This window comes from Ursus maritimus, unplaced genomic scaffold, assembly GCF_017311325.1.
Source record: "Ursus maritimus isolate PB19 unplaced genomic scaffold, ASM1731132v1 scaffold_17, whole genome shotgun sequence".
In the NCBI taxonomy this organism is placed as follows: domain Eukaryota; kingdom Metazoa; phylum Chordata; class Mammalia; order Carnivora; family Ursidae; genus Ursus; species Ursus maritimus.
This window is the reverse complement of record NW_024424119.1, coordinates 57,235,595-57,260,924: the sequence shown is the minus strand read 5'-3', so window position 1 is coordinate 57,260,924 and position 25,330 is coordinate 57,235,595. Positions and strand designations below refer to the sequence as shown.

General features: G+C 59.9%; 1 protein-coding gene across 1 annotated transcript in view; it reads left to right on the top strand.

The window, feature by feature from the left end:
* Positions 1–25,330, top strand: part of VAV2 (vav guanine nucleotide exchange factor 2) — a 175,343-nt gene that overhangs the window by 108,029 nt on the left and 41,984 nt on the right. Inside the window, exons 4-5 of the mRNA XM_040632153.1 lie at positions 8,294–8,362; positions 24,594–24,696. Of these exons, the coding sequence (XP_040488087.1) occupies positions 8,294–8,362; positions 24,594–24,696 (172 nt within the window). The remainder of the gene's footprint in view (positions 1–8,293; positions 8,363–24,593; positions 24,697–25,330) is intronic.

Here is a 25,330-nt window from a genome sequence, read left to right as displayed (position 1 = left end):
CCTTTCACAGAGGAGGAAACTGAGGCCCAGAGGCTCAGGGACTTGCTGGAGGTCACGTGACAAGGGCATGGGGGAGCTGAGCCGAGAGCCTGCCCTGTCGTCCTCACCTGCCCTCATCGCGCAGAGCCGCTCCCGCCGCTGGTCCCCTCACCACATGGCCTCCCTTTTGGCCAACCTCCCCCCCGGAAGCCCCACTTTGCAGAGGAGGATGTGGAGGCCCTGCGGGGGAGCCTCTGGCCCTGGTGGCCCAGCGGGTCAGCGGTGCTGCTGGGACTCCACCCCATGGCCCTCGGGTGGGAGTCAGTGGCCTGGGGCCCGGGCCCGGAGCTGACTCGGCCCTTCCAGCCTCAGTTCCTGGCAGGCTGACCCTGGGGGCCCTTGAGGCTCCATTCCCGCTTTCGGGTCACTGGTGGGAGACCTGCACCGGCCTCCACCCCGGCCCAGTGCTGAGGCTCTGGCCTCCCCGATGCCGAGCTCCTCAGGGCAGTGGCGCCTTGCTGGCTTTGTCTCCAGTCCCCGGTGGGGTTGGTGGCTGCCGAAAGCTGTGTCTTCTGCCATTTGGTGAATTCCTGTCTTGGACCCTCCCGTCCTTGAGCACTCCCGGGGCCCTGGACGTCCCCACAGTGTGGGAATCTGGCGGACAGTGCTGGAGCAGGGTGGGGATGGAGTGGTGTCCGGCCGCGGCCCCTCCCAGGAGGGCGGCCCTGAGGCACTGGCGGTCTCATTAAAGCAGAGGCCTGGAGCCCGGCCCTGAAATTTGGCTGGGCCCTCGGCCCTCTGCACTCCAAGTGGGGCAATGGCCCGCCTGGACCCCTGGCTCATGCCCAGCCCCCCACCCAGGGCCACCTGCAGACTCAAGGCTGTCCCCCCCCCGGAAGGCTTGATGCTCAGTTCCGCTCCGCAGTGCCCATGCTGGACCCCGTGGTGTGCGGTGGGCGGGCTGCAGTCTGTCCTTGTCCTCACCTGGGCCCAGGGCAGCCTACCCCCGGGACGCTGCTGCCTGCAGCTCTCTGCTGTCCTCACCTGTCAGCACTGTGTGCTGTCTTCGGAGGCCCAGGCTCTAGGGGTCAAGTCCGAGGGTGGGGTGGCAGAGGGACAGGGTGGGGGGGGGCACTCGGATGCCACAGTCTGTGCAGCTTCCAGAGGAGGTGATGTAGGATCTGGCCGACCCCCAGGGAGGGAGCAGCGGCAGGTCTGGGGCCCTGGAGGCCCCGGCAGAGGCTCTGGGAAGGAATGCACTTGATATCCTGGGGGATGGAGAGGGGCCGGGGACAGTGGAAGAGACCACATGGGGAGGGATGGGCAGGGTAGGGGGGTCTCCGTGAGTGGGAGGAGGAGTGGGAGCGGGAGCCCTGGGGGATGTCAGTGGGGCCGTGGCCTCTGAGATTGTGTCCAGAGCCCTTCGGCCAGGACCAGTGAGGGGCCCGCTGTGGTGTCCAGGCTAGAGGGCTGGAGGGTGATGGGGGGAGGGGCAACACGAGTGGCTGGGGTGCAGAGAGCGACTCCCCAGGCCCTGTGGCAGGTCCGTCCCTCTCTGTGGCCGGGTGCCTGGACATGGGGGGGGGCACAGGCTTGCTCCTGCCTGGGCTTCTTCCACTCTTGGCCCCTCTTGGGGGCAGTCCTGGTTCCCAGCCCAGCTCTGCCGCTTCCTGGCTGGTCTCCTGGGGCAGCTTCTTCACTTCTCTGAGCCGCAGTGTCCTCGTCTGTGATGAGATGGTACCCCCCCATCTTGTGCGCAGCTGTCCTGGCGACTGGAAACTCGAGGATGCCCCTTCCTCCTCCCCCCCAAGGCTCCCTGGGCCTCTCGTTTGTGAATGCAGTGGTGGGGGCTTGGCTTTCGATTCTGTCCTTTCAGGAGGGGTGGGGGAGGTGTCCCCCACCCCAGACCCAGATGGAGGCTTGACCAGACTGCCCCAGGCCCCACTGCGCCTCTGGGCAGTCGGTGCCATGATGGAAGGGTGGCCAGAGCTCCCCGGGAAGCTGAGCTGCTTTTCTAAGCAGAACCCACCGGTCAGGGTTCCCCTGGAGCGCGATCTGTCGTTGTCCTGCCAGAAAGAACCCTGAGATCGATTAGTGCTGCTGGCCACACAGAGGGGACAATTACGGGCAGGACTTGGTCTGGCCTCTCCGTCATGGGACATCCTCCAAAGGCAGGGTCCCTGGCCTTCTTAGGACCCGGTGATTTGGGGTACCTGGCCGACTCTTCCCAGGAGAGGGGCAGAAGTGGAGGGGGCAGAAGAATACCTCCAGCTCTGTGTCCCCCCAGTGTCCCCCCCACCACGGTTTGTTCTTGGAGGTGAGAGAATGATGGCCCAGAGAGGGGAGGGGTCTGGCCTGAGGTCACACAGCGACTCTTGGTGGTCACACAGGCCCCCAGTTGTGTCCCCATCTAGTCTCCCAGCTTGTGTGTATTGACTCAGAAGATGTTTTGCTGACACGTTGACTTGTTTTTCCGGAGCCAGCCGGCGACACTCGGCACGGCCGATGAATGTTTCCGTCTCTCTCTGACCCCACTTGCCCTAGGGTGTCCACCGCGGGCTCAGACAGGCTGCTGGGCTGTGTGATTAGGGAGCAGAGGGGGTCGGGAGGCTTGAGCTCCACCCTGCTGCTGCGGGCCTGCGCTGGGCCCAGAAGGGTCATTTCAGGGAGCCCCCGGCTGTGGACGTGGAGAAGGAGAAGAGGAACTAGTCTCACTTTCCAGGAGCTGCCAGAGTGTTCCGCGGCTGTGGATTTCAGTGTGCTCCCGGCCGCCCTGATGGCCGCACTTCGGTGTGGTAAAGGTGCCCTCGGTGTAGGGAGAGTACCCAGCTTCGGGCCAGGAGGCTGACGGGTTCTGGAGCCTTCCAGCAGCACCCCTGCCCAGCCTGGTTGCTCCTTGGTGATCGGGCCTGTTGTCCGTCTGTCCACCCCATCCGTCTGTCCACCTTTGTGTTGCCGTTTCCTCTCTTGACCCCGCGAACCTCTCCTTGCCCAGCGTGTCCCAGCTTGGGCGCGGATCCCCCGGCCAAGGTCAGAGGACGTTTGGGGGCTCTCGCCCATCAGTACCCAGTTGGGAAACTTTCTCTGTAGAGAGGGCGCTTTGGTTTTCCATTGACGAAAATGGGGATGTGCGGAGGCCCGAGCCCGCCGACCAGGAGGATTCGGGCCGTGCAGGCGGCGGCTCTGGCTGGGGTGGGTGCTGTGACGCCTCCCGGGCCCTGGGGGTCATGGCCAGAGTGTTCCGTCCGGGCAGGGCCGCGGCAGGGGATTTCCTGCCTCGCTCGGGCACGGGAGGGAAACGGAGTGGCTGCGGGGGCTGGGCCCTTCTCCTCGCGGGAGGATGGCCCTGCTGACCTGCTGGCCTTTCCGCTCCTCGCGGCTGCTGTTCCGAGAAGTGGGCTGGAAAATCAAAAAATGGGATGAGCATCTCGGCGGCTGAGAANNGGCTTGGTGGCTCCAGGCCCCTCCCTCCCTGCAGCCCGGGGGCCGGACCCACTATTTCTTCTCAACCCTGAGGTCAGAGTGTCTTCCTCCGCCTGGCTAGGGTTTTGGAAGCAAGGGCAGAGGCAGCCCGGCTGGGATTTGGGGATCACTTGGGCTTCCTCTCTGCGGGGGGTGTACTTGCCGGCTCCCCGGGTCGCCTTGGAGCCGGCCACATCTCCCCCTCACCCACACGTCTGGGGGGCCTCCCGCGACCGTGGCTTCACCTTGGTGTCCCCGTTTCCGAGCCCCACCGCACAGAGGCACAGAGACTATGCTGACCTTGGTTTAAGACCCTGGTGGTCATGGGGCGCCTGGGTGGCCCAGTCGGTTCGGTGTCCGACTCTCGGTTTCAGCTCAGGTCATATCTCAGGGTTGTGGGATTGAGCCCCACATCGGGCTCTGCGCTCAGTGAGGAGTCTGCTTAGGATTCCCCCTCCCTCCCTCTCTCTCAAATACGTAAATCTTTAAAAAACAAACAAAAGATCCTCGTGGTCAGTGCCTGGGCTGGCCCCAACCTGTCCCTGCACCTTGGCCGCGGCCCCATCGGACTCCTGCCCCGGCCGTCACAGCTCCTCTGGCCTCCGTCCCAGCCACACGCAGCCCGCACATCCCCACGTGTGCAGACGTGTTCATCTGTCCAGGCCGCGTCCTCCAGCCCCCAGCGCATGACCGCGTCCACCATCCACCCCGGCCTCCAGAGCCGTACGCGCCAGGCCCTGTGGGAACCACGCCCACCCTCCATCTCCTGCAGCTTCACAAAACGCCTGTGCTGCAGGGGGGTTAATCCCCATTTTACAGACAGCTTCATCGAGGCTGGGGGCTCAGATCCTTTGGTAAGCTCTGGGGCTGGGAAACTGTGGTCAGTTCCAACCCCCATCTGATACGAGGCTGGAACTGCCCTGAGCATGGGACTTTGCTCCCCAAGTCGGCTCCCCCCACCACCTCCTGTGAGAAGCCCTCCTGATTTCCCCAGGCCAGGACCGCCTTTCCACCCCGAGCCTTTCCTCCTGCTCCCTGCGCCCTTCGGCCCTGTGTAGCCTTCATGCGGGGTGTGGGTCGCCCTCCTCTCCAACACAGGGTGTAGCCTGAGCTGGGTGTGGGCGTGGGTGGGGTGCACCGGCCGGCGCTGCCCCCTGACGCGACGGTCCGTCCACTCTGGGTGGGGTGACGGGCTGAGAAAAGAAACGAGATCCGCTGGCTTGTTTTGACAGTCGGGGCTGTTTAGCAGGAGATCCGTTTTTAATAAGGAAACCCTGGTGCTTCAAGGCCTCCCAGCCAATTAGCAGGCGGCACCCAGGTGACTCGCTCAATAATTAACGGGCCTGTCAGGTCCTCCAGGCCGCCGTTCTTGATGTGCCTTTCAAGTTGGCCCGGCTGCCGGTTCCCTGGCAAACTGGTGCCAAAGGGGGTGTGGCCCCCTGCCCCGTCCTGCCGTGCCCATGCTGACTGCTTCCTTCTCACCGGCCCCTGGGCACACCTGGGCGGATGAGGCCGACCCGGATGGTGTCCTGGTGCTGGGCCCTCCCACTGCCCCACCGCACCTCATTCTGAGGCCAGTTTCAGAATAGGAAACTGAGGCCCGGCCAGAGAAGGGAGCTGCCCAGGACTCTTCCGGTAGGGCCAGCGCTGTTGTCACCCACCTGCGGGACCAGGTGGCCAGCACTGAGTTCCCACGTTCCGGGAGACTCCCTAGTCCCTGGCAGACCAGGCGGCAGCCGTCCCCTGCAGGGCAGTGCCGGGGGCTGGATGCCCCCAGGCCTCTGGGGCCCAGTCTGCACTCTGGGGGCCTTGGGCCCATCTCACCCTCTGGGATGGGAACCCGGGGCCCCGGCCCCCACCCGTCTCTCGGACACACGAGGCTGACCAAGGAGGACCGGAGCCATCCGTGACCCTGCCAGTGAACACGGACTGCGGAGGTCACTTGCAGGGAGCTTTCTGTGCCTCGGAATTCCAGCTTCTTCCAGAACACGCGCAGTGAAGGATGGAGTTAGAATGTGTCTCAGACCCTGGATCCCTTTCATCTGAACGCCCGCGGAACGTGGGAACGTGAACACTGTGTCCTAGATTCTTTGGATGCAGCTGAGTGATCTGGAACCCCCACGTGGGAGCCAGGCGCTGACCCGATGCGGTCTTACCTTCCGGAGAAGGAACTTTTGTTTCCGGGGTATGTTCTTCTGAGGCTCTGTGGGGCGGGGCAGAGACCCCGCTGGTGGTGCTGACTCTGCGTCCCCTGGGGGAGGGGCTGCCCCGTGAACACCAGTGAATGAACGAAGGAGAAGGCACGAGTGATTCGGAACTAGGAGTTGGGCTCTCGTGTGTCCTTTGTACAGGGGTTTGGGCTGAGACACCCCCTCAGGGTGCCCTGTTTTCAGGTCCCCTTCCTCTAGCCGGTGACTCCTCGTGCCCCGGTACGGGGGCAGTGATCGTCCCGTGCAGATATGGCCGCTGGATGCTGAAACTGTCCTTGTGGGGGAAGGGGGGGTGTGGGGGTGCTCCTTGAGCAGCGGTGTGGAACTCTTACTTGCTGCCCCCGGGAGGAGGGGGTGCTGGGGAAGCTTGGTGGGGCGGAGTAGACCCTGCCGGAAGCTTCTCCGCTTCCGGCCCGGGCATCCCCTTCATTCCCTTGGCGCTCCAAGTGGGAAACTTCACTTCCCAGAAGCTGGGCTCAAGGAAGTGCGTGCTCAGGAAGGTTCTGATGGGACAAGAGGAGCCCATCCTGCCGCGGGGGGACCTGGGGGACCTGCTCTGTGTTTAACCTGCGATCATATCTCTGCAGACACTTCGCTGTGCTTCTGCTCGTCCCCTCCTCTTAAATAGCAGATTAACTCTGCTGTTAGCGTTAGTGTGGGGGTGTCTTGTCGAGCTGGGAGGGGAAGCTGGGGGGTAGTTGTGGCACGGCGGGGGGGGGGGTCTGGATGATCTGCAGTACCTGAGACAGAAGGATGGAGCCAGTCCTTGCTGCAGCGTGATCCCTCAGGCTTTAAGATACAGCGGGAATGGAGCCCCGTACGGTGCCCCCTGTGCAAACGGGTGTCCCCAGTGTTAAACCGGGGTCAGTGTTGTGAAGTCACAACTCAGGGGTGACTTGAATACCTCCACGTGGGTTCTCAGACCTTCTTGAAGATGCTTTCCTGGATCTAATTCAGGGCTGCCATTTGTTGTTGTCCTGAGGGGGTGGGGGTCAGAACAGCCCGAGACTACGTGACATCCAGTTATCTGTCCACCCATCCGCTCCCCAACCCACCTACCCCCTCCCTGACCTCTTGGCCACTCTTTGAGCGCCCCATCTCATTCATGTGTGCATCGACCTACAAATCAACAACCGCTGTCCCACCCACCTGTCCTAACAGACAGCCGTCCGTCAAACACCCATTTATCTGTCCATCTGTCTGTCCATGCCTTTCTAGCGCCAGGCTCCACGGTGGGCAGACATGAGCCCAGGCCGAGAGCATGGTCAGATCTTCCCGCATGAGGTGTGGCTAATGGAATCTCGAAGGGAGCTAGGTCTTGGGGAACGGGGTGGGGCAGGGAAGTGGGGGCAGAGTGGACGGGAGCAGGGCCGCCCCCACCCCGTGTGTTCCTGTCTCATCTTGGGGCCAGCCCCCAGCAGCCAGGCCGGCGGTCCCTCCCTCTCCTACTCTCACCCATGCTTGTGGTCATCTGTCTTTGGCAGAAATGGACTGGGTTTGCAGCTCCGTTCTCCAGGGCATTTGTGGCCCTGAACGAGGATGTTAGGATACCAGGAGCAGACTCTGTTCTGCTCGATTCTGAGCTGCCCAGCTGGCAGCGCTGGACCCTCAACTCCCCCCCCCACACGTGTTCCTCGCCTCTCTACACGTGTTCACCACAAGTGATGTCAGCCTTAGGATTTGACAGTGCCAAGGTCACTGTCACCCTTGTCAAGAGCAGTTTCATTGGGGGGGGGGTGTGGACATAGATTCGGTGGCCAGAGAGGAGGTTGCGTGGGAGAGATGGTGGGAGAGATGAATGGACCGCTCCTCGGGCACAAGGGAGGGGGGACATGGCAGGGGCTGGGAGGCCAGGGAGTGGCATCAGGGGACAGCTTACCTGTGGGGATGACCCAGGAGGGAAGGAACATCGGTGCAGCCATCGAGCGGACACTGAAGAGACTGCCATGCTCCGTCTGGGGCCCCTTCTCCCCATGGCTCTCTTTCCAGAGGGGAGACAAGTCCTTCAGGAAGGCAGCCAGTGACAGAAGGTCCCAGCGCTTTTCAGGACATGCTCTGACCTCAAGCCGGGCCCCCGTGGGCTGGTGGGCAGGATGGCAGGGGAGCGCCAGCCTTCTCAGAGGCCCTGGCATGTGCCCGGGGTGGTAGGCAGCCTCCCACACAGTGCGCTCGGCCACTGCCCTCGGGGCTGCAGGGTGCGTGCCCCTGGAGCTCCGCCGTGCCTGCCAGAATGCCCTCCTACGTCCTGTCCTCCAGGGGGATGGAGCTGGCAGCCCTCCCGGCCTGTGCTAAAAACCGTGAGGTGCCCCAGAGCCCACATCCCCGTTTCTGGAATCCCCCTGAAGTGCGGAGGCAGGAGTGTCCCAGCGGTGAAAGTTGCTTGCTGTCCCTGACTCAGTTCCCCCATTTGCCAGCAGGGCCACGGAGGCCTACGGAGAGTGACCTCCAGTGTCCCAGGGCCAAGCTGGGCTCTGCTCACCCTGGACTCCTCCACCTGCTGGTTCTGATGCACGTGCCACTGTTGTGTGAACCGCTTCCTCCCACGAGAGCAGACAGCCCGCCACTGCAGGGCCGTGGGGCACTGGGGCTGGGTGCCTGGCCAGGCCGAGGAGACCTGCTCACCCCCTCTCCTCTCTCCACAGGCCCTTTCCCTCGGAGGAGACCGCCGAGAATGACGACGATGTCTATCGCAGCCTGGAGGAGCTGGCGGAGTAAGGAGCTGGCGGGACTGGGGCGGGGCGGGGATGGAGACGGGGGATTCGTGGCCCCACTCCGGGGAGAGCTACCCTGCTGTCCCGCTCAGGGCCTCTCCACATGGTTGGTGGTGGCAGGGGTGCCCCCAGGCCAGGGTGAGAACGCGAGCCTCCGTGAGAGCTCAGGCGGACAAGTGCGTCTTCACTTCACTCCTCCCTCCGTGTTCTGGAAGGTTCCTCAGCTTCTGCTGGCGGCAGGGGGAGCTGGTGTTTCCAGAAGCAGGGGCCTCGAGCTCCGGCTACAAGCAGAGGCAGTTTGTGGGTTCAGGGGTGTCTCGTGGCCCGACAGGGGTGGGTGAGGGGCCAAGACCAGGCCATCTGAGGCCACAGGGGGCAACCCCTTTCTCCATGACCCCACACTCACGTGGCCCTATCTCTGAAGACTTCCCTGTTCCATTCTACGCAGCCCAGGTCTGGCCACCCTCGGGCTGTTTGCCTCACGGTCCTGGAGCCCCCAGGAACCAACGAGAAGCCCGGGGCGGTGGCTCTTCCCGAAGAGGTGGTCTGGCTCTGCGGGGTCAGCTGTGGCCAGGGGTAGGGTCAGGGAAGGGGCCCGGGCAGCAGTGGGATGGTTTCTGCAGGCGAGGAGGCTCGAGAAGTGATGGGTTTGTCCCAGCCCTGGGGTGGTGACTGGGGGCTCCTGACCCGGCTGGCCTCCTGCCCTTCCCAGCTTCCTGCCGACTGGACCCCACATTCCTGTTTGACGGCAGACGTGGCTTTTTTCCAGAGAAATGGCCGCTGCTTCCGGGAGGACTTACCATGCCTCTCCCCTCCCTCTTGCAGCACAGACTAGGAGTGAGACCCAGTAAGAGCTGGCGATTCCTTTGCACCTGCCTGCCCCGCAGTGTCGAGGCTGTGTGCTTAGTGCCCGCCCTCCCCTCCGGGGCTGCCTCTAGGGTGTGGGGCCCGGCAAGTATTTTTGCAGGATCCCCGTCTATGTAAGCAGTCTGAGTCATCCAGAACCCAGCATGTCAGCACCGTGCTGGCGGCCCGAGCTTGGGAGTCTGTGAATGAGGCAGCTCGCCAGCCAGCAGGAGCGGCTGCCCCAAGCCTACCCTCCTGAGCCTGGGCTGGCCCCAGGGCCTTGGGATGACCCTGCTGTGACGTGTGGGACTCCTTGGGGCTCCTGTTGGCCCCATACAGGTTCGAGGCCTGAAGAGTGCCCTGCAGGAAACACGTGGGGCCGGAGTCCACACGAGTTGTGTCCGGGTCGTAGAGCACCCCGCCTGCTTGCCCTGACCTGTCCCAGGAATCAGAGGGACGTGGCTGTTGAGAAAGGGGCCTCTTGGGGTGCGGGCCTGAATAAGAGGTTGCTCCCCGAGCCCTGCAAAGGGTAGGGAAACTGAGGCTCAGAGGCACAGCTGGAGGGAGGTCCCCCAGGGGGTGAGGGCCCAGCCCATCCCCCCTCTCCCCTGCTGCCAACTGCAGCCCCCTCGCTTCCTGAGCTCAGGCTGGCAGTGCTCTTGCCCTCTCTTCCTGGCATCTCCTGCCTTGAGGTCCTTCTCATCTGCCACATCTGGGCCTAGGTATCCCCCACCTGGGGAAGCCTCTCATACCACCCTCTGACCCCAAAGGGCACTCACAACCCCGTTGGGCCTTCGGGCTGCCCATGGGGTGCACCGTGATTAGGTGGGGAAATGTCTGTCTTCTGCAGACCGGCGGGTTCTGAGGTCAGACCCTGTGTCTTTCTCACCCCCCACCTTCAGCCCCTAGCGGCACGCACCCGATGCACACAGTCCGGCAGCAAGTCCTATGCAGTAATGACGGTGATGGGGGTGGTGCTGACGGAGCCTTTGCGGGGCCCGGCACTGCTGAGACGTCATCTCCTTATATACACCCCCACCATCTCTTTGTGGGGTCTGCTCTGCAGGGTCCCTATTTCTCAGACATGGTACAGAGGCCTGGAGCCCAAGAGCCCCCGTCCAGTGCCGAGAGTGGGGTCCTCAGCTGCCATTCTCCTAAGACACCAACGTGAGGCTGAGGGTCCACGTCCTCTGGAAACACTCCTCTGTGGTCAGCACAGACCGAGGGCTCCAGGAGGACAGGGACTGACTGGCCTCGTGCAGCCCAGACCAGGCACGAATCACGTCCTCGGACCAGCTGGGGATCCCAGCGCCCTCCGCGGGCTGCTGGTGTGTGCTCAGTGCTGTGTTCCTGTGCCCCGAGTCCCGCTGTGGCCCTGGGGTGCCCATTCCCCCCGTGACCAACCCCTGGAACCAGACCCGGGACGTGACTCCGCTCGCATGGAGAAGCCAGGCCAGGGGGCACGTGCCGGCAGCGTTATTCTGCGATGTCAGGAGCGCGCCTCCTTAGTCCAGTGAGTTCCTTAGGACCCTGGTTATTGCCGACGCAAATCACGAATTGCAGGGAAGGGGGGTGAATTCAGGTCTTTAACTCGCAGTTTGGTCCCAGCGGTGCCAGTTTAATAAATTTTTCATGCTTTCTCCCCCCTTCTCCTTTCACTGAAAAGCACGATTTTCTAGCGTCTTGTCTCCCTGGGCTTGGGATTGATATTTATCCATTATGACAATTTACGAGACACAAACAGACCTGCCGTTGCGTACCTGGCCCTGCTGGGGGAGAGGAGGCGGCTGCAAGGCTGGAGCTGGGGCACCGGCTCGGATCCGACGGCTGGCAGCGGAGGGAAGCAGGCAGTGACATTTCGAGCGCAGCCGGCTAACTCTTTGCCTTGGGCTCTTGGCCAGGTGTCCGAAGTGATGATCGCCTTGTGCTTCCGGAGGGCCCTGCCGGTCGCCCAGACCTCAGACACATAGCAGCTCTTTGAGGTTATCGGACGCTGCCCCCCACCGCAGGGAAGCTGGTGTGGTTCTCGGGGCTCCGGTGAGGGACCGCCACGAGTGGCGGCACCACGTACGCATTTCCCACAGTCGGTCATGTGTCTGTTCAGTGGCCAGCTAAGCCCTCCCTGCGTGCCAGTGCAGGGTCAGGAGCTGGACGCGTAAGGGGGAATGAGACCCACACCCTGCCTCCTAGGACCCCAGGAGGGTCACGTGGGTCTCCCATGGGGGGCCCTTTTGGAATACCCCGTAGAGGGGTCGTTCTTACTGGGGGTGTCTGGAGCCCTCACCGTCCCCAGTGTCCCCAGTAGGGTACAGAGAGCTCTGCAGCCTCAGCCCGCAGGACATTGCTCCCCAGCGAAAGCCCCCTTCTGGGCCACCTGCAGCAGGGACGTTGGCCGTGCAGGGGAATCCGTCCATCCTGCTGCCGCCACGTCTTGTGTCCGAAGCAGCAAAGCCCTACCCATTGGACATAGCCCGGGAGCCTGGCTACCTGGTCACCTCCTGCTTGCATGGTCTTTGGCAAGTGACCCACCTCTGTGCCTCGGTTTCCCTGTGTGTAACCCATAGGTGTCAGGGTCGGCTTCGGGAAGACCATCAATGATACTGTGGGCGGCACAGCGTCCAGTGTGCACACTATGAGCCCCCAGGCGAGGATGGCAGTCCCGTCTACCCGTTTCACCAAAACTCTGGCTCTCCCCCGCCCCTCCCCCGTTTCCAAATGGCCGTGGCAGGGCCGTCCGGGAGAACAGGAACACAAGCCACATGCGTGACTGTAGGTTTTCTGGTAGAAACAGAAGGAGGTGAAATTAAATGTAAGAGTGTATTTTTATTTAACCCCATGTATCCAAAATCGGTACTCGCTCAGTGTGCAAGCCAGCGCGGCCGATCACTAATGCGGTAGCTTGCCTTCTCCCCCGCGGCACGGGGTCCAGTCTGGTGCGTGCTTGACGCTCATGGCACAGCTCAGTTCACCGGGCCACATTTGTGAGCTCACAGCCACGTGTGGCCGGTGGCCCCAGTCCTGGGTCCAGAACACGGTTCCAGGAGCTTGTGCGGAGCCCTCCCCACATTTGAAGGGGTGATGCTGGGCTAACAGTACGTTCTCAAGTGCTCTAAGCTCACTTCCGAGATCACTGAATAATGTATAATCAAATAATAGAGCAGCTGGTTGAAAAAATTAGCACGAAATATTGCCGCTTCAATGGCCCACTTCAAGCTCCCGGGGCGCCATCCCTGACCGCGGAGCTGGGAACAGAGGCACTCGGCTCTCTCTTCCCAGCCCCCTCTGCCTTCTTCGACGGTGTGGGGGGCTCCGCTGCCGGGATCTTCTCCTGGCATTTGGACACGGCGGCTTTGGGATTGGAACCTACACCTTTTCTGTGTTTAGGGACTAGGAACGGATGGTGGGGTTTCTTGCCCCAAATGAGGCCAAGGGGCTTGGGTGGGTCACAGTAACAGGACACCCCAGCTCTGCTCAGCTGTCCTGCCTGGCGGTGCAGGGGGTGGGAGGCAGGGACGGGGTGCCAAAGCCCGCAGGGACGGGGTGCCAAAGCCCACAGTGACGGGTGGCGGCCCGTGAAGGGCGGAGCTGGGTGGAAGGTGCCTGGTCCATGGCTGCGTGGGGAGGAAGGTGGAAGGTGCCTGGTCCATGGCTGCGTGGGGAGGCCGCGATGCCCCGACACGTGGTGGCTTCTGTCTGGAGGGGTTGCTGGGAGCTCCCTGGGGCAGGAGCTTGGAGAGATCTCAGGCGGCTTCTCTGCTGTATGCGCCCCCGGATGCTGGGTCGTGACCCGGGCTCTGGCTTTGCTCCGTCACATTCTCCATCCTTTCAAGGGGCCTCGGTTGCCCGGTGACACAGTGCCACTCATTCGGGGCGTGCCGGCGAGGCCTGCTTATCTGAAGCTGAGCAACTGCAAAGGTGATGTTCTGTCTTACTCGGGGCACATCAGGTCCTTTGTAGGGCCTCAGTTTCCCTCCCTCTGAAATGAAAGCAGCTTCGAGCTTGCAGGATCCACGGCTTTATGATCGAGGAGCCCGCTGCTTAGCACCCCCGTCACTTCCCTGGGCATTGGAGTGATTTTCGGGCTTAAACAAATGTGATTGTGGCACGGCAGGGGATATAATTTATCCATAAATGTAGAGCTGCATGCTTTATTGAATCGTAAAATGACTTCACAGCTTTAAACGTGTCATGTTAGCATCGTTGGGATAATTTTTTAAGATGCATGAAATGTAGAAGGAGTGTCCCAAGTTGATGCTCCTTCAAGGGCACGAGGACGTCATCTGGCAGCGGGGGTCTTTCTTGTCCCCGGAGAGGGAGGCGGGGTGCACAGGGGGCGGGGGCCGGCCTGCCACGAGGGCCCCCTCATGGGCAGGAAATGGGGAGCAGTCGCTGCACCCAACTGTGACCCCCATCCGAGTGACAGCCTGTCCCCGCCCACCGCCCTTGCCCACTGCACGGAAAGCTTGTTTGAAAACCATCCCAAGTTCACTGATGTTAAAGCCACTTGTGTGGCTTGAAAGTTCAGTGTTTCACAGATACGTGCATGTGCGGGGATGTCCGTGTTGGGTCGGGGGGGGGCAGGTTTGGGGACATCTGCTGTTCACCCCAAAGGATCGCTTTTCCACAGGGGACAAGTTTGGAATCAGACAATGCAGAAACAGCCCCGCTGAAAACGAACAGCAGCCCCCTGGCACTGTGGGGCGGGCGGCCCCTCCCCAGCCCCCAGGGAGGACCCCAGCAGCCCCACCGTCTGAAGGAGGTTGAAGGAAAGCCCCCCAGAGTGGAGGTGTCAGCGGGAGGAGGCTGGCGGAGGGGGCGGGGGGGCCAGGGAGCCCTGGGCGCTGCGCAGGTGTCCCTGTGCCCTGCGGTCTCAGTGCTCGAGGGCGCCTCCCAGAATTCAGGGCCCCAGCTCTGGGCTGCTAAGGCGGTAACAGCCGGACACAGTGATGCCACAGCCCTCTTCCGGCGAGGCCACCTTCTGTGTGGCTGAGCTGCCTCTCATCTGGCCGTTGAGGTCTCAGGGAGTGCCGACGGTGGGCCAGGCGTGTGCGGTCCCCAGCTGGCCGTCCTTGGCAGCATGTGGGCCCTAAACCCTGTGGAGGGTCTGTCCATCCTCATGTGGGCTCCGGGAGGCCCCGCGTGGTTGTGGGGCCTGGCCGAGTGGAAAGCGTGAAGGCAGCGTCCGTGGCGCACACACGGAGTCTGTTCCCACGCGGAGCCCTGCGTGCGGGTCCCCCTTTGGACCGGACCCTGGCTCCGAGGGATGAGGGTGCCTGCACACAGCAGCGCAGGGGCAGAGCTGCGCTTTTAACAGGGTCCACATGGCTCAGCAGGCCGCCTGCCCCAGGACTGTGTGACAGGGCCTGCCACGGACCTGCTCTTCTAACTCCACACGGGGGTCAGGCCAGGAGACCAGGAGGGCTTCCTGGGGGAGGTCTTGCTGCAAGTACACTTTGAGGGAGCATAGGACTTGCCAAAGTGTGATTTAAGAAACCTTCCCTCTCCCCCGCTGGGCTGCTTACTGCCTTATTTTGGGCCAGAGTCCGGGGAGGGTCTGGGTCTCCGCTGCGTCTCTGTGGGTTACTCAGGAATTCAGGGCTGGCAGTCCTGCCCCCAAAGTCACCGTGTCTGTATGTGTGGCCCGGTGGTGGGGCAGGCAGCCCTGGAGCCCTGGCCTCTCTGTCCTGCCCCTGTGGTCCAGACCAGCTGCCCTTCCAGAGCTGGCTACAGGACAGGCTGGGCAGAGGGCCGTCCGTCCAAACCCTGCCCGGTAACCAGGCTCCTAGGACCTTCCTCTCATTCTGGTTGTGGAGACAGCTGCCCACAGCTGGTGAGATGGGCCGCCCAATGCTCTGCTCCCCACAGCTCCGAGGTTTCCCGTTCTGCCCTCCTGGAACATCTCGGCCCCTTGGTACACGGGCCTGAGCTGCTCGGGCTGGCCTGAAACCCTGCTTCCTGACCCCTGGTTTGTTCATTCCCTGTGCTCGAGTCTGCACGAGGGGCCCTCATGAATGAATGCAGAGCAGATGCCCCGGTGCCCCTCTGCCCTGCTAAATATTCAGATGGATGCAGGCCCCTGGATATAGCCCACACTTACGTGAATTTTTATTCTTGATACCTAATTAGCCCCGGGTCCTTTCGTGACCAAGCAGGTCACAGCGGTTCTGTGGCCTGATTTCACAGTCTCTGCCGGGGGATGGGGGAGGCCAGTGTGGAGGGAAGTTTCCAAGATGTGCACAATCATCTTGGTCCCAGGAGGAAGCAGGGACCAGCTGGGCTTGGCTGGGAGAGGTTCGCCTTCTGTCTAATCAGGGCCTCTCTAAATCTCTTTCTCCATACTCGCTCCTGGGATGCTCTGAGTATAAAGACCAGGCCTTTTTAACATTGTTTCCCTTGTGTTCAATACATACTTGATGTCGTGGCTTAGGGGGCGCCCGGGTGGCTCAGTCGGTGAAGCGTCTGCCTTTGGCTCAGGTCACAATCCCGGGGTCTGGGTTCTGTGCTTGGCAGGGAGTCTGCTTCTCCCTCTCCCTCTGCCCCCCTGTCGCCCCCCACTTGTGCTCTCTCTCGCACACTCTGTCTCTCAAATAAATAAATAGAAATCTTTTAAAAAAGTACTGCTTGAAACATGAATACGCCTAACACCCTGCATTTCAGCACAGAGTGTCCTGTCACGTGCATGATCCCTGCTGTAATGGCTTACAAATCTGCATCCTACAAAACCCAGCCTGGAGGGCACCTCTTCCAGGAAGCCACCCTGGCCTTACTAGGCCAAATGAAGTGCTCCTTCCCCGGAAGATTAAAAGCACACCAGGACTGTCTCTGTCACCGTGTCACTATAGCCTTCCTGTGTTTGTCCCCTGCCCCCAGAGCTGAGCTCCCCCTTAAGGGCAGGCAGCTTGACCTGAGCCCTGTGCCCTGGCACAGACGACGTGCCTGGCGGTAGTGGGGAGGTCCTGAGCCTTTGGTCTTCCCATTCTGAGGCCCCGAGCAGCAGTCCCCGAGTGCCAGGCCCCATCATCTCAGCCTTCACAACACTGCAAAGTGGCTTGGTCCTGTCCCCATTCTGCCATTGAAGACATAAGGCTCAGAGAGGGTTAGGTGACTTTCCTGTGGTCACACAGCACACTTTACATGACAGTGTAGGGACTGAACCCCTGAGCCATCTGCTGCTGTGACCCAGGACACTCCTCTGGACCTTCCCCTGATCACCCAGCCCTGGGTGGGGGGGATGCCCTTGTACTACTTAGAAAGTAACCCCGGGAAAAGAGAGGGTTTTGGTAGGGAGCACGGTGCCAGGAGAGCTGGGCTGCCCTGGGAGTCTGGCAGCCAGGGTCTCGTCTTGGTGTGCTTCTACATGGCTTGGCAGCCTAGGGGGCCTGCCTTGCCCTCTCTGGGCCCTGCTGTAGGAAGAGCAGCCCCTCCCTCCCAGGTTGGGGTGAGGGTCTGCTTAGGGTCTATGTGTCTGTCCCTACGTGCGGCCACCCAGCCCACAGCTGGCTTCTGCTGGCCCTCCGAGGCCCCCTCTCCCTGCTGCGCGGCGTGGACCGAGGTCAGGAAATGTCCGATTTGGTTTCCAAGTAACAAGTTAATGGTGGTTCGGTGTCCGGCTTCCCGGCATCAGACAGCCCAGGGCCAGAACGCACATCCGCGCCTGTCAGTAGCGATGCTTTATGTCCACCGTAAACACAGCCTTGCCGGAGGCCGAGAGCAGAGAGTTTGTTCGCCTTTCTTTGATTTTCCGCAGGCGGCGGGCCTCTTGGAGCAGCTGACTTTCTGTAACAAAATCGGGGCAGGCAGGCCAGGCTTCAGGGGCCGGGCCGCGGGGTCTGCGGCGGGAGGGGAGGCGGGTTTCTGCCCTCTCTGGGGGGCAGCGGGCCATTGTGAGGACGAAAATAATTGTTGGGATTTAGCATCTGTCAGCGCGGCTGCCTGCTGGAAAACAGCAGGAGCGAAAAGATGAGCCCGCGAGAGAGAGGGAGAAGGGGGAGCGGGAGAGGGAGAGGTGGGAGGGCCGGTCACTGCCCCCCCCCCCAGCGGAGCAGTGGGTGAGGGCTGGGGAGGCCGGGGCCACCCGTGTCCGAGGAGGGGAACCAGGTGGGTCTTGCCGGGGCGTGGGTCTGGCCCCGACCCAGGACGCTCACCTGCCCTTTCCGATTTGGTTCAGGATCTCCCCCACCCGCCCCGTTCGCACCGTCCTTGGGCCCGCTCGTGGGCAGCGGGACAGGGAAGGGCCGTCTCTGAAGCCCTCAAAGTCCCCGTTGGCTCTGAGACCTGGCCTCCAGACTCCCAGCCTCAAGTGTTTCAAAACCTGGACGGTGTTTTATTTCTTCACTGAGCGCAGGTCCCTGTGCTAACTATCGTCCCACTGAGCCTCCCCTCCCACCCTCGATGCTGGCAGCCCGCCGCCCCTTACTGAGCACCTGCTGTATGCCAGGCCTGCACGTTCATCGTGGCTGATCCTTCCAACCACCTTACCGGCAGGGTGGGGTTATTCCTACTTCGCAGATGGGGAGACTGAGGCTTAGGTCCTCCTGCCCAGAGTGACGCAGCCAGAAACTGGCAGAGCTGAGGGCTGATCTCTGATGCGTCTGGCTGCTTCTCCTCCGGGTGAGCGGACTAGTGAGTCAAGTTCCTGCCGCTGGCGTGCCCCTGTCTGGCCTGAGGAGGTAAGGACCCGCCAGCTCTCGTCCGGTGCTGACCGAGTGCTGTGACATGCACAGCTTCCGTGTGGCACGGACCTTGAGGTTTTCCGTGACATGTAGCCTCTGGTGAGTTAGAACCTCCCCAAGATGAGTCTCTGTTGGCCTGAGGGACTGATTGGCAAAAGAGCCAGGGTGTAATCGGGACGATCTCAGACGAAAGCGACACGGAGCACATGGGATCGCCCTCTGCTGATTCAGAAGGTGTTTTTGGATTTTGCGGGATAGTGGGAGGTGGGGCTGGGGTTGCTTCAAGTGCGCCAGGCCCAGATGGGAGACCTTCGCCCCTATGGGACTGTGTACAGGCCCCGGTTCTGGGTGCCGGGTCATCGCTGGACACCCAGGAGGCTTGTGTCACCGGAGACCAGAGGCCAGGATCCTCATGCACGTGCATCTCCCTCCTGGTCGGTGCGCCGCACTCAGGACACTCCAACACTCGGGGGACTCACGCTCCCCTCCCCTGCCATAGCTGTCGTTTCTTTTTCCTTCCCTCTAATAGCCACGGCCGTCAGGTGCACCGGGCCCAGCAGGTCATGACATAAACTAATCTGTTGTAACAGATGCTTAAGACGTGTCATCTGTCCCCGACCCCGTTTGGGAAACTCACTTTTGGAGATGATGCCTTTGCTAAAAAAGTGACAGTGGGACGTCTGTGCCCATGTTGGCCAGAGGGTCAGAACTGTTGGGAACCAGAGCTTGTCGCCCTGCGCAGATGATGCCACGGCATTCTAGAAGCATCTCAGTTGTAGCTGCTGCCCTGTCCGTCTCCCCACCTGGACGGCGAGGTGCATGGTGCAGCGTGGACGCCATTGACAAGTTGCTGGCACAGAACTGGTCTGAGGAGAGCTGTTGATTTAAAAATCACATCTGATGGGTGTTTTATCTTAGTTGCCGAGTTACACAAATATGTTTGATTTTACTTTCATAATGTTTTTTGAAGTTTATTTATTTAAGTAACCTCTACACACAACGTGGGGCTCAAACTCACAACCCCGAGATCAAGAGCCGCATGGTCTTCCAACTGAGCCAGCCGGGGGCCCCCATAATTTCACTTTAGTGAAGAAGAAACCCACTTCTTCGCTGCTGCCTTTACCCCCTCCCCTGTCCCATAGCGTGGAACACGCGTGAAGGGGATTCTAGTGCAGGTGTCTTGTCATTTCAGGTAATATCACAAACCTGTATTTCTTAGAGCTCATTGGCCTGAGCTAAGTAACGTTTGGGAGAGTGTTTCTGTACGTGAAAGAAAGGTAAACGTAGAAAGCATGGGGGTGTGAGTGGTCTACGGCTGTATGATGAGGACCCCCAGAGGAGGGAAAACTGAGGCCATCATAGGCAGATGACTGATGATTCGCTTCTCTGGTCTCAGGGAGGCTTTGGGTAACATTGTGCAGAGCAGAGGGAAGGGACGGTGCCTGCGTCTTTCAGATTTTTCTGTCGCAAGTTAAGACACCAGAACACAGCTCTACGTCTTGTGTTTCTGGCTGCCTGTCTTTAGCCACAGAGCCCTGAGTGAGTCGGAAGAGGTGAATGGGAAGGGGTGCGTGAAGAGGGATCCCGTATGAATGAATGTTCCTTGTCTTCACTGATTTTGAGGAAGGAAACAGACTGGGAGCATGGTAGTGGATGTGTGTTGGGGTAACTGCTCTGGGTGTCTTCCCAGGGTCCTAGTCTGTGTGGTCCTGTCCCTTCTGTGAGCACAGGGAGGGGGGAGGGACAGTGTCCTGTCACTCTTACCTGGAGGAGCCCCAGGTTCTTCAAGGAGCGCTCACTGTGTGTGGGATTGGAGGGTTTGTAGCCTTCGCCTGACCAGGTAGAAAGCTGCACTCCCGTCAGCCTGAGGTGTCAGAGGAAAGACATTGAGGCTGGTAGGGCAGCAGAAAGTTAGGAGGGAAATGCTGGCAGGGAGAGACCTGAGAGAGCAGGAGCCCCAGGATCTAATAATCCACCGAAATCCCTGGCTGACCATTAAACCTCGTACACACAAGAAAGACCCTGAGGCTGCCAGGAAAAAAAAAAAAAATCCAGCTTCCAGAAGCTAAATTCAGCAGTATTGCTTTGCTGCTCACTACTGGAAAGACAGAGTTTGAAGTTTGAGTCCAGCCGAGTCGACAGTCTGTTAGAACACGTATTCAGTAGAAATAACGGAATCTCCGTAGCACATCGTTCGTCATGCCTGGTGTTCAGTACAAAGTCATCAAACTTGCAACGACACAGAAAAAGTCCTATTGAGAAAAAAAAGAGAAAAAGTCGTAGGAACCAACCCGGAGGGAACTCTGATGTTACAATTAGCAGCTTTTGTAAACACGGGCGGGGACGTAGAGGAAAATGTGCACCAAATGAATGTACAGTTGGGGAACCTCAGCAGAGGGATAGATGCAACGACGAGGGCCAAGTGCAGACCCTAAAACTGAGAAGCTCGGTAACTGAAATGAACGGTCACTGGATGTGCTTTGATAGAAGTTGCAGATGGCAGAGGAGGGAGTCCCTGACTTAAAGGTCGTTAAAGGTCGTGCAGTGGAAGAAATACACCCGAAGGAACAGAGAGAAAAGAAGATGCCAGCAGCGCCTCGGACACGTGGGGCCGTGCCAAGGGGTCCAACATACGTGTAATGGGAACCCCAGAGGGAGAAGAGAGAGACAATGGGCAGAGGGAAAAAACTGACCAACATAGTGGCCCCAGACTATCCAACTTCCTAAACCTCTGTAATAAAACCATAAGATATTGTTGAGAGAAATGGAGGAGGACCTTGTAACTGGTGGTGTATGTACTATGTTCATGGATTGGAAGAGGATACTGTTAAGGTGCCTGGTCTCCCAGCGGGCTGGTTTTGTTTGTTTGTTTGTTTGTTTGTTTTTGGACAAGATTATTGTAAGGTTTCTACTGAAATACAAAGGACCTTCGAATAGCCCTAAACAATCTCATAAAAGAACAAAGCTAGGGACTTAAACCACCTGGTTTTAGGACTTACTGTTAAAAAACGGAAGTAATCAAAACAAATTGCACCTGCCACAGGCATAGGTGAGTAGGTTGACGATATAGATTATAAAATTCCAAGACAGACCCACACTTGCATGGGCAGTGGTTTTGGTCTCTAAGTGATCCAGCAGGAAGAAGGACGTTTTCAACCAGTTGTCCCGAAACCCCTGGATATCCCTAAGGAGAAGTGGACCTCGGTCTCTACCCCACACCATGCACGGAAGTCTGAGATGGATCAGAGACCTGAGCTAAACACTAAAATTATAATCTCTTAGACGGAAAAGCAGGAGACAAATCCCAGCACCCTGGAAAACAAAGATTTCTTAGACAAGATGCAGCGATTTCTTAGATGGGACGCAGGACAGAGTCAGGACACCATAGGAGAAAAATGTGATGTTAGCCTTTTTTAAAATTAAAAACGAATGTTTTTCAAAAGATATCACTAAGAAAATAAGTAGCCAAAACCAGAGACTGGGAAAAATTCACAAAACATACCTGATGCAAAACTTGTGTCCAGAATATATAAAGAGCTCTATTTCTTTTTCAGTAGGAAAAGGGCAACTGATTTTTAGAAATGGAGGGAAGTCTCAAGCAGGCCTTTCACAAAGGACGATGCACAAATGTCCAGAAATACACGGAAAATCCTAGACATCATCAGCCATCGGGGAAATGCAAAGTAAGACTGTAGCGATGGTTCACGACATGCCCCTTCCAGGGGCCAAAATCAGAGAGGCTAATACCACCCAGAGCTGCAGAGAACACAGGACAACCAGATACTCCAAACGAGGAGGCCGCCCACGCATTCGTCGGAAGGAGAAGGGTTGGCAAATGGCGTGTTGTTCCTACAGTGGACGGTACCTGGCAGTAGACGGGAATGAGCTGCCGTGCAGGCGACGGCACAGATGGATCTGAGGCGAGATGTCGGGGCTGCATGGGTGAGTGAGCTCTGGCTCTTACAGGTGGCTCCAGGGAAGAGGGAGTCTTCTCTGGGACCCAGTCGTCTGCTCAGGCCTCGAAGTATCTTCAAGTCCAGCCTGTGCAGGAAGCTTCTCTACCATCCACCCTTCACCGTCCCCTCCCTCATTAACATACCGCCGCTCTTCTTTGGGCTCAGGATGGGGCTGCTGCTTGATTCACCCCAAGATCTGTAGATCCGCTCTTGGATTTCTCAGTGCCCCTCCTGCCCATCATCAGGCGGTCGGTGAATGAAGGTGGTGACCTGTCCAGCTGACCAGGAGGTGGCAGAACAGGAGTATGGCCTCCCAAGAATCCAGAAGGTCTTGGTAAGGTCCCTGGCACCACGTGCCCCAGCTTTCTCACCTGTACCCTGGAGAGCCTTGGGCTCGTTTGGGGAAGCAAAGAAATTGCATCTCGAGCTCAGACTGTGGCTGACCCATGGTGGGACTTCCCTGAGTTCTTTCCTTCTAAGGGGGTGGGACAGAGTCTGGGGGTCAGTTAGGATGTCCCCCTCAAACGTGGGCTGAGGACGGGGGCCCCTGTGCTGGCAGTTGGCTGCCCCTGAACCAGGTGACCTGAGGCCCCTCTCCAGGCCTACTTTCGGTGATTTTTATTCATTTCATTAGCTCTTAGGATATTTAACTGTCAGAGGCCCCCACCTCCTTCCCCCAGCCCATCAGAGCAAAGCCGATGTCTGTCTCCGGACAGTGTGAATGGCCTCCGCTGCCTTCGAGGTGTCTAATTTAGAGCCCGAAACCTTCCCAGTCTCCCCTTGGTTCCACGGTGTCAGAACTCTCGACAGTGGCTTTGTCACGCGCCTCGCTCTGCTGCACGGCAGAAATCGGGGGTGGCTGGCACCTGCCAGAAAGAACCCTTGCCGGTACTTGCTGGACACCAAGGAACGTGGCGGGCAGCGCTCCCAGAGCCATTTCCTTGGGGACGGCATCTGGAGAGGCAGAGGAGGTGATCTGTGTCAACACGAGCAGCCCTTCCCAAGGCCCATCCAGGGGGACGGACCTCTGAGATGGTGGGTTCCTGTGGGTCCCCAGCCGAGTCCCTGTCACCGCTGGGGCACTGCTCTGCACTGTGGGGCCTCAGACAGCTGTCCACATGGAAACGGCCGCGGGGCTCTCCGCCTCCGAGGGTGTGTGAGGCTAGAAAGGATCAGTGTTTTCCAAGTGCCAAGCAGGTGCGTTGGCACAGAAGGGCTCACCGGTGGGCAATCGTTACTGAGTCTGTGAGCTGGTCTAGTGCGGTGTGACCTGTCCCCTGCCAGCTTCTGTCCCGTGGCCAGTGCTGGGCTTCCATACATCTGGAGTGGCACAGAGGGAAGTACCCAGCGCAGCGGCCTCCTCTCCTTCCCTGCTCATCGGCTGCCTGTGGGGGTCTCATCAAGTCGGAGCTGGCTCACCTACCCCCCACCCGAGCCCCCCCAGAGGGAAGCCCAGATGTGTCACCGCAGTCATGCTCAGTCTCACGGGGAGGCACCCAGGGCTTAGGGGAGCCCCCTCTGGCTGGCTGCAGAGGCCTCTCCTGAATACAAACTCTCCCTCCCTATCTCACGTAGATCTTGAATGATCTTTCCCGGCCCCCCACCCTCCCAGCCTGTCAGATGACAAGCCGGGTTTGGGACGGGGCTGGAAACCCATTCATGAGAGCTGCTGGGTATCATTTCTGCTCTCTCTGTCCCTGGCTGCCCTGTGGCCCTGAACTCTGGCCACCCAGTGCCCTGGAGAGGGGAGATGCTCTTCCAAATCTCCGTGCCTTCTGGAAATCAGCTTTGCCCGGTGCTGCTTTGAGCCTGGGCTCTGAGATGTGTCCGTACGGGGATGGCATGTGCCTCCAGGGCGAGCTGGCCCCCACAGCCGTCTGCAGAGCTGCTCAGCCCTGGGCCCGGGACACCGTGGCCCCGCCGCATGTAGTTGGATTGGCTCATTTGCTGATGGATATATTTGTTGAGCACCTGCTGTCTATTGGGAACGTTGTTCAGAAGGGCTAAGAAGTTGGGTTTGTCCAGGGAAGAGACAGACTCATCCACAGAAACTTAGAAAATAACAGGAGATACAGCAAGAAGGATAGACTTTGTATGAGAGCACGGGGAGGGGGCAGTCCTGGATCACAGACTGGGCTGGGGATCCCCGAGGGCCTCCCGGAGGAGGTGTCCTAGGATCCAAGTCGGGCAAGGCTGAGGGGACAGTTTGTTGGAGTAAAATCAGAGCATGGTGGTTGATTAGAGTCTAAAGTGAGTGGTGATCTCCTTACACTTGTTTGCAAAGCTGCATCACGAGCTCCGTGCTCCTCTCCGCTCCCTCTGCTTCCTTACCGCCTAGTAGGGAAGGCATCCGTGTGTGAGCTCTGCTCCTTGACCCGCACACCTCCGCGACAGTGCTGGGGATGCCCGGGGCTGACCGAGAGCACGCGGGGCTCCAGGTCACGGGCGTGGTGGCGTGAGCCCCCAGCATTCACTAACGGGTGGAGAAGTTGGGGCGTGGTCACAGTAGGTCCTTGTAGACGTGGGGCAGGTGGAGCGCGAGGCGATGCTCTCTACGCCACCTGGTGTAAACACAGAGAAGCCCCAGGAGGCAGGTACGCCACCCCGTTTTGTGGACCCGAACATGGAGGTCGAGCGGGAGGGGCTCATGGTGGTCCTGAGCCCTGCTCCTCCCACGAGGCCCCTTGTGCTGCGTTCCCGTGTAGACCTGACTGGGCCCTCCCTTCCATGCGCCTGACGTGCTTCCCTCCCGCACAGTGAGCATGACCTGGGGGAGGACATCTACGACTGCGTCCCGTGCGAGGACGAGGGCGACGACATCTATGAGGACATTATCAAGGTGGAGGTGCAGCAGCCCATGGTAAGCCGCCCCTCGCTCGCAGCGTGGCCCCCGCTCCGAAAGCTCCAAGCTCCCGGGGGGTGAGGGGCTCTCTGGAGCAGAGGGAGCTCCCGAGGCTGCACCCCAGGCCCTCCGGCCCCTGTGGGCTTCCTCGCTGTCCTCGGGCCCAGTCCTCCCTATGGGACGTTCTGAGAAGACCGGAGTGTGACAGTGCTGCCCCGGAATTCTCCGGAGGGTGTGCTGGATTCCAAGTCCTTCCTGCCCGGGGAGTCTGAAAATAGCGCCTGGGGCTCAGACGCACGGAGCGCACATCATTTTACTCCTTTGTGCGGAGAGCAAGGAGACCGCCGTTGGCTCAATTAGCCAGCTGTGCGTCTTTTATGTGGCAAGGATATTTATTTCCGAGCCGATGTTGGCTAAAGTCTTTCGGACACCAGTTCGCTGCCGGGCGGGTTTATTGCCAGCAGCTGCCGTGCGGCGGGCTGGGGTCCTGTCGGCCCGGGAGGGGGAGGTTGGGGCCCTCGGGGGCAGGCCACAGCCCCCTGGGTCCCCACGCTCCTGGGAGATGGCCCAAATGCCACTTGCCAACTGTGGAAGCTTTTGACGCTGTTTGCTTTCACTGAAGAAACGGGGAATTTCTCAGGAAGCAAATTTC